The sequence below is a fragment of the Myotis nattereri genome (genome assembly GCF_964212035.1).
Source record: "Myotis nattereri genome assembly, chromosome: 1".
Taxonomy (NCBI): domain Eukaryota; kingdom Metazoa; phylum Chordata; class Mammalia; order Chiroptera; family Vespertilionidae; genus Myotis; species Myotis nattereri.
Window position 1 is genome coordinate 171,769,775 of NC_138075.1, and position 8,556 is coordinate 171,778,330.

General features: G+C 41.6%; 1 protein-coding gene across 1 annotated transcript; it reads left to right on the top strand.

The window, feature by feature from the left end:
* Nucleotides 1-631: 631 nt before the first annotated feature.
* LOC308525182 (glycerol kinase-like) lies at nt 632-2,293 on the top strand (the record flags this gene model as incomplete). The annotated part of the gene is made up of 1 exon (XM_081099969.1): nt 632-2,293. The coding sequence occupies one exon, from the start codon at nt 632-634 to the stop codon at nt 2,291-2,293; it is 1,662 nt and encodes a 553-aa protein (XP_080956095.1).
* Between the last annotated feature and the right edge of the window lie 6,263 nt (nt 2,294-8,556).

The following is an 8,556-nucleotide window of genomic DNA, read 5'->3' on the forward strand; positions in this document are numbered from 1 at the left end:
AAACAACAGAAATTTATTCTCTCACGGTTTGGGTGGCTGGAAGTCCAAAATCAAGACGTCGGTGGGCTTGGTCCCTTTGGGAGGATCTGAGAAAGAACGTGTCCCATGCACCGCTCCTTGCTTTTGGCACGGCCGCCCTTGTGTCTGCAGCCCTCCTAACTCTGCCTCCATTGTCACGTGGCCTTCTCTGTATACCAGTGTCTCTGTTTCCCTTTGTCCCCAAACTCCCCTCACCTTATAACGACACCGGTCAGGTCATCCGCTTTAGGGCTCCAACTTGATCCAGTATGCCTGATCTTTGCACCTGAAAAGATCCTAATTCCATAAATTCACAGGTTGCAGGTAAACATGAATTTGGGGGCGATCCTGTCAATAAACCTACTACAGTAGGTAGCACATAACAGCCCCTCGATAAATATCGGTTGCATAAAGAAGTCCTATAGCAGAAAACGTTATAAGAGAGGCAGCAATTTTAAAACATCACATTGGTGTTCTTGGGTCACACGGGGCCGCGCGCCCTCTGGACTCGGCGCCTGCTCCTTCCTCCCCCTCCCCCCACCCAGCCCCGCCCCCTCGCGGCCGTCACCAGGGAAACCGGCCGCGTCCCCCAGCCCACCCGGAAGCAGGTTTCATGGCAGCGGCAAAGAGAACAGATGTGGGGCTGTTGGTGGGGGCAGTGGATCAGGGCACCAGCTCGACGCGCTTCTTGGTTTTCGACTCAAAGACAGCCGAACTACTTTGTCATCACCAGGTGGAAATAAAACAGGAGTTCCCCAAAGAAGGATGGGTGGAGGAAAACCCTAAGGAAATCCTGCTGTCGGTCTACGAGTGCATAGACAAAGCATGTGAGAAACTCCAACGGTTCAACGTTGACCTTTCCAACGTCAAAGCGATCGGCATCACCAACCAGCGGGAAACCACTGTGGTCTGGGACAGGGTCACCGGGGAGCCGCTCTATAACGCGGTTGTGTGGCTTGACCTCAGAACCCAGTCTACCGTTGAGAACCTCAGCAAGAAGATTCCCGTGAATAATAACTTTGTCAAGACCAAGACGGGCCTTCCCCTGAGCACTTACTTCAGCGCCGTGAAACTTCGTTGGCTGCTGGACAATGTGGAAAGCGTTCAAAAGGCTGTGGAAGAAGGGAGAGCTCTCTTTGGGACCGTTGACTCCTGGCTCATCTGGAACCTGACGGGAGGCGCGGAGGGAGGCGTCCACTGCACGGATGTGACAAATGCAAGCAGGACGATGCTCTTCAACATCCACTCTCTGAAATGGGATAAAGAGCTCTGTGAATTTTTTCAAATTCCAATGAACATTCTTCCCAACGTCCGGAGCTGCTCCGAGATCTACGGCTTAATGAAAGCCGGGGCCTTGGAAGGGGTGCCCATCTCGGGGTGTTTGGGCGACCAGTCGGCCGCATTGGTGGGACAGATGTGCTTCCAGGACGGGCAAGCCAAAAACACGTACGGCACAGGCTGCTTCTTGCTGTGCAACACCGGCCGCAAGTGCGTGTTTTCCGAGCACGGCCTGCTGACCACGGTGGGCTACAAGCTCGGCAGAAACAAACCCGTGTGCTACGCCCTGGAAGGGTCTGTCGCCATCGCGGGTGCTCTTGTTCGCTGGCTACGAGACAATCTTGGAATTATAAGCAGCTCAGAGGAAATTGAAAAGCTGGCTAAAGAAGTGGGTACCTCTTATGGCTGCTACTTCATCCCCGCCTTTTCCGGGTTATATGCCCCTTACTGGGATCCCAGCGCCAGAGGGATCATCTGCGGGCTCACTCAGTTCACCAACAAGTGCCATCTTGCTTTTGCTGCCTTAGAAGCCGTTTGCTTCCAAACCCGAGAGATTTTGGATGCCATGAACCGCGACTGTGGGATTCCACTCAGCCATCTGCAGGTGGACGGAGGAATGACCAACAACAAAGTTCTCATGCAGCTGCAGGCAGATATTCTGTGCATCCCCGTCGTGAAGCCCACCATGCCCGAAATAACGGCCCTGGGCGCCGCCATGGCAGCAGGGGCCGCGGAGGGAGTCGGGGTTTGGAGTCTGGACCCTGAGGATTTGTCCGACTTCATAGAGGAAAGGTTTGAACCCCAGATCAATGCTGAGGAAAGTGAAGTCCGTTATTCTATCTGGAAGAAAGCTGTGACGAAGTCGATGGGCTGGGTGACAACTGAGGCTTCAGAAAGCGGTGACCCTAGTATCTTCAGCAGTCTACCCTTGGGCTTTTTTGTGGTGAGCAGCATGGTCATGTTAATCGGAGCGAGGTATATCTCAGGTATCCCATAAATAAGACCATGCCCTGGAGTCCAGCAATGCAAGCTCTTTATCTAAGGAGAGACTCCAGCGATTCTGCCTCTTAATATGATGACACCATTCATAGACTCTGGTTTTATTTATAAGCCACTTGCTGCATGACCCCTAAAGTACACCTGTGGCTCAAAATAAAAAATATCCTGCAGAAAGGAAAAAAAATCACATTGGTGTTTCTGACTAGTTTTTAAAGCTCTCCACAATTTTCTTAACCCTATAAGTGAATCTTATCTCTCTCTATACTCAAACATGAAATGTATTTGTCAATTGGTCTAATTTCCTCCCTGACCTTCATGTTCCCATGCCTGATCTACTTACTACATATATGCAAGACTTATTATTGCTCAAGTTCATTTGTTTATGCTACTTCTTTAGCTTTTATGTTGACTTCTTCTCCAGCTATTCACCTCCTGTTTATTTTTAAATGTTATGATCTGAATGTGACCTCCCAAAATCCATATGTTGAGTCCTAACCCCCCTCTCTCCCCAAGTGATATTAGGAGGCAGGGCCTTCAGAAGGCGATTGAGTCATATGGGTGGAATGCTTGCAAAGGGGTTAGCTTATAAATGAGCTTTCAGAGAGATCCCTAACTCTTCCACCAGGTGAGAACACAGGGGGAAGGAATTGGCTATGAATCAGAGTGTGTCTCACTTGACCAGAACTCTGAGAAATATGTTTCTGTTGTTTATAAGCTATACAGCCTATGATATTTTGTTATAGTACCCAAACCATGCTAAGACATCTTCCAAGGCCTATGAAGATGTTATATCTTTCAAGAGCATTTTATGATTACCTCATGCCCCCACTTCCTTTCTCTAAACTTCTAAAAAACAATTGCATTTTTTTCTGCAACACTTGAAACTTGTTACCTATTTATGTGTAACTATTCCCAAACTCAGTGGCTTACAACAACAGCAGGATGTAAAGATCCAAGATGACCTCACCTACATGTCTGACAAGTGGTACTGGTGTTGGTTAGGGCACCTCCATCTTTCTCCATTGGCCCCTCATCCTCCGGTTGGCTAGACCAATTTCCTTCTGTGTCAGTCCCAGGGCAGATTATTATGGTAGAAACTGTGATGCCTCTCAAGATGTATACTCCAGAACTCATCATAGCATCATTTCCAACATATTCTAAGTCATAATAAGTCACAAGGCCAGCCTAAACTCAAGGGTCATGTAAGTAGTCTCTATCTCTTGGTGGGCAAGCAGCAGAGAAGAATGGCAGGAGAAGAGAAAAAAGGCTGTAGTCATCTTTGAAAACAATATACAGTATTTGGGATATAATGACACACTCTTTTATTGCTCTCCAATCACATGTGTTTTGATGTTATTGGTTACCAAATTCTGATATAAGTTCCTTGAAATTAAAATTCAAAAGACATAGTTTTTTTTAAAATTTCTTAAATGCTTAATTCAGATCTGGGTATATATTATTCTTTCAATTAATATAATTATACAGACTTTGTTAAACACTTCTAAGTATGTAAAGTTATTTAATTCTAAGTATGTTAAGTAATTTAATTTTCACAATGGCTATTTGAGAGAGGTCTATTTTTAGCCCCATTTTACAAAGAAGGAAATTGAGGCAAGGTGTGGTTAAATGTTTTCTCAGGGTCCACAACTGCCAAGTCTTAAGTTGATAATCAAACCCAGGCACTCTGGTTCCAGGTTTCATGCTCTTAAGCAATATTCTTTATTTGTATTGATATTATGATGATACAAATTACCATCATTATTTTAAAAATATATTTTATTGATTTTTTACAGAGAGGAAGGGAGAGGATAGAGAGTTAGAAACATCGATGAGAGAGAAACATTGACCGGCTGCCTCCTGCACACCCCCCACTGGGGATGTGCCCTCGACCAAGGTACATGCCCTTGACCGGAATCAAACCTGGGACCTTTCAGTCTGCAGGCCGACGCTCTATCCACTGAGCCAAACCGGCTAGGGCACCATCATTATTTTTATACCTGTGCAAATATATAAACACCTCCATATACTAGGTATGTTGTATATTAAAAGCTTGAGATGGCAGGGAACCCAGAAAATGTAACACTTCTGTATCTTCCTTCTTTTGCAGGTATTCAACATGACTTTTTTTTTTTTCCAAGGAAAGCATAATCTTGAGATGCTAGATATCTTTTTAATAAATAACTTAAAACTATTAAGAAAATATTTTTAACACCATTGGTGTGATAAATAGAAAAGACAACTGATATATTTTTAGACAGAAAGGGTTTGTATAAAATACTGAGTTCTTTTTGAAGAAAACATAGACAAATCTAATAATCAGATACCTGAAGTTAAACCTCTCTTTTTTTGTTCTTTATTATTCAAAATTTTTTTATTTTTCAATTACAGTTGTTATCCAATATTATATTAGTTTCAGGTATACAGCATAGTAGTTAGACATTAATGTAACTTACAAAGTGATCCTCTGATAAGTCAGATACACACCTTAGCCCCTCTTTTCTTTCTCTCTTCCTGGTCCTCTAAAATCTCCCACAATGATGGGAACACTGGGCATTTTTTTTTTTTTTGGTGTATTTACAGGACAAACTTCCAGTTAGTCATATCCTCAATAAACAATATCTTATCTGAGCTTGGTAATATCCTCCTGCTGTTCACATGAGCAGAGATTAGCACATGTCACAAATGAGACCATGTGGGTCAGCTAACATGCCACCATTTGTCTTCTCTGTAACCTACTTGCCCTTAGTCACAAGCAGGATTTAGGATGAGAGGCTAAAGTAGGTCTGATCCAATTACTGCTTCTGGGGAAAAACCCCAAAGTGTATGCATTTACAGTATGACCATTTTTAGCACGTCCATACATTAGGTATGTTGTGTATTAAAAGCTTGGGATGGCAGGGAACCCAGAAAATGTAAGACTTCTGTATCTTCTTCCTTCTTTTGCAGGTATTCAACATGACTTTTTTTTTTTTTTTCAAGAAAAGCAAAGTCTTGAGATGCTAGATATCTTTTTTTATAGCATTTTTAAAACATATTTTACTGATTTTTTACATAGAGGAATTAAGGTACATGCCCTTGACCAGAATCGAATCTGGGACCTTTCAGTCTGTAGGCCAACGCTCTATCCACTGAGCCAAACCGGTTAGGGCGCTAGATATCTTTTTAATAAATACCCTATTCTTTCTGTTGCTTCTAAATAACTGTAATCACCCTGGAGCAGTTTTCCTTGTGATTTTTCACCTATAAGCAAGAAAATATGTAGTAATAAAACCTAAGTAATTTAAAAATGTTTAATGCATGGCATGGACTACTAAGAATCTAGACATGATCTATTTAATGGTACTTTAACCATGGAATAATCAAGCAGACAAAAATCCCTTGACAAAATAAAGGAATTGGGAAGAGCCTTTATTTTTTAAAATATATTTTTATTAATTTCATAGAGGAAGGGAGAGGGAGAAATAGAAACATCAATAATGAGAGGGAATCATTGGTCAGCACCTCCTGCATGCCCCCTACTGGGCATTAAACCTGAAATCTGGGCATGTGCCCTGACAGGGAATTGAACCATGACCTTCTGGTTCGTAAGTCAAAGCTCAACCACTGAGCAACATCAGCTAGGATTGAAGAGCCTTTAGAATTCATGGCAAAAAGTGGGTAAATGTCTTTCTGAGTCAGGCATGGACAGGATCTTGTCTAAATCTCTTGGCATGGTGTAGGTGATGTTCTCAATAAAAATCAGAATCTTCCAGAGGATAAATTCTGGTACCAGTAACAAGGTACATATTATTTAGAAGACAAAAAAAACCTTGGCCAAAGGAAGAAACATGATTTTCTTAGCCTTATATTCATGCAAATCATGACCCTATCTTTGGGAGAAAGAACAATTTTCCATGATAATCATGTAATGAGAACATAACTTTATTTAATACTTGTTATATAGACCACAGTCATTTAAGAGATATGTAAAGAGTGAGAATAAAATCTCATCTTTAAAGAGTTTATAATTAGTTTGGGGATAAGCAAGACACTGAGCAAATTAAAAATCAATAAAAGGCAATGTCTAAAGGATTTGTAAATTGAATGGTGTAAGAGTGCTGTAAATTCAACATTAGTATAAAAATCTTATAGGAAAACCTACTTTTTAAATCATGTATTTAATATTTGCAAGCATAATATGGAATATTCCAATGAGAAATAAACTTTTAAAATGTAGCGTTACCATTAAAGGTCTTACTCAGTATCTTCACTCCTAACTAACAGAATCTTGATTGCAACTGTGACTTGATATCCACATAGTCTAAATGCCTCCATACAGTCCCTGGGGAGGTGTTCCTGACTGCACTTACCCAGCTAATAGGAAGGGTTCATTGAAAATAACTAAAACCATAATATGGAATGGGGATTGTATGTGGCTTTCTTCTTTTCAGTTAATTTGTTATATGTTGTTAGATACTACTATATCATATCTATTCAGCCAGAAATCGTATATTCGCTATGTGTTCCTTAAAGGCAGAGGATGTGTCTTGCTACCACTTAGAATCTAGGGCTTTTAAGCATACTGGCTAAATAAACAAACAAAAGGATAAGTGGGCTTCTAATATTAACTCCTCTCCAAGGAACACATTTATGCTCATAGCCACTTGTTCTGGTGCAATACATTTCCCCTTTTTCTTGTGTTGACTAATTTCTATCGATCCCCTAGCATGTAGCCCACACTGCTCTTGTCTCACACCATTCAGTGCTGGGTTATTGATTTCCTGCATCAGGACTCTTATAATTATTTGCAGAAAATTCTAGTCTTTGCTGATGTGCTTATTCAATGTTTGCTTTAAGTATAGAACCATTATCAGTTCATTGTGAGGGAGGCTCTGTTACTTTCCAGTGTTTTCTACAGCAAAGTTTGTTTGCTTGCTAGCTTGTTTTTTTGTAACTGCAAGTCAATACCCATCAGAGGGTTAAGAAATTAATCCAGTGGGTTGAGACTAGCTATTTTGGAAAGGAAAAAGGAGAAGGGATTAAAAAATAAAATAGAGACGGGGGGAGAGAAGGAGAGGAGAGAAGAACAGAAGAGAGGAGAGGAGAGGGGAGGGGAGGGGAGGGGAGGGGAGGGGAGGGGAGGGGAGGGGAGGGGAGGGGAGGGGAAGGGAGGGGAGGGGAGGGGAGGGGAGGGGAGGAGAGGAGAGGAGAGGAGAGGAGAGGAGAGGAGAGGAGAGGAGAGGAGAGGAGAGGAGAGGGGAGGAGAGGGCAGTATGAGCATTGTCTTATAAAAAAAAATGTATTTCTTACTTAGGACCATAGCAAAAATAAATAAATAAATAAATTGAAAGCCACTGTTTACCACTACTCTCCATCAATAACTTATAGCCATGGGATGATTTATTTTACTATTTGCATGACTTCATAACTTTGGCTTGTTTAATTTGAGTTTATTGAGCTAGTGTCCAGCTTTTCTGAATTCTTCTCATTTCGTAGAAATGGCACTTACATTTATATCTTTTTTTACAAAAATGACTTCCAGAATATGGCCACTTTGAGAATGATCTCCTGAGTTGCACAGGCCACATAGATGGAGAAGCTCAGAGGATTTGCTGTATAGTACTTAACAGATGAATGACACTAGCCCTGGTAAGTGACAGAGTAAATATATTGTGTTAGACTGTCTCTGTCTTTATGCACAAGCCTAACCAGTATACTTGCTATCACTTGGACTAGGAGTCTGAGCATTTGCAACGTCCTATAAAACTGGGTGGTCTCTACAGATGAGATGATCAATTCAACATTATATGTCAAAACTCTACAAGCTAAATTTTATTAAATTAAATTTAGGATGTCCCTGCTAGAACTAAACATCAGGTTCTCCTGAGCTCCCAACAAGAAAAAGATCCCAAATGAGTTGCATGTGACCAGTTTATGTACTGAAATGCCCTTAAGATGTGACTCTAAAGTCACCTTATAGAAATTTTTGTACTTCTTACTTAGGACCATAGCAAAAAGGTGGAGGGTATTCATTACTGAAGTGTTGGGGCCTTGTAATTACTGAGACGTTAAGAATTTTGGCTCACAAACAGAGTGTGCAATTCTGAAGAGAGAAATGCAGCTACTCCTGTTTGATAGGTGGGGGAAAGGGACTCAGATCCTTACATTGGAGACAATCCTCCCCACTGACCTAGCTCCATGGAACAGTGTTGCTCCTTAAAGATTTTGAAAATAAAAAAATAAAAAAAACTGCCAACTTGCTTTTACTGACAAAAATGTCTT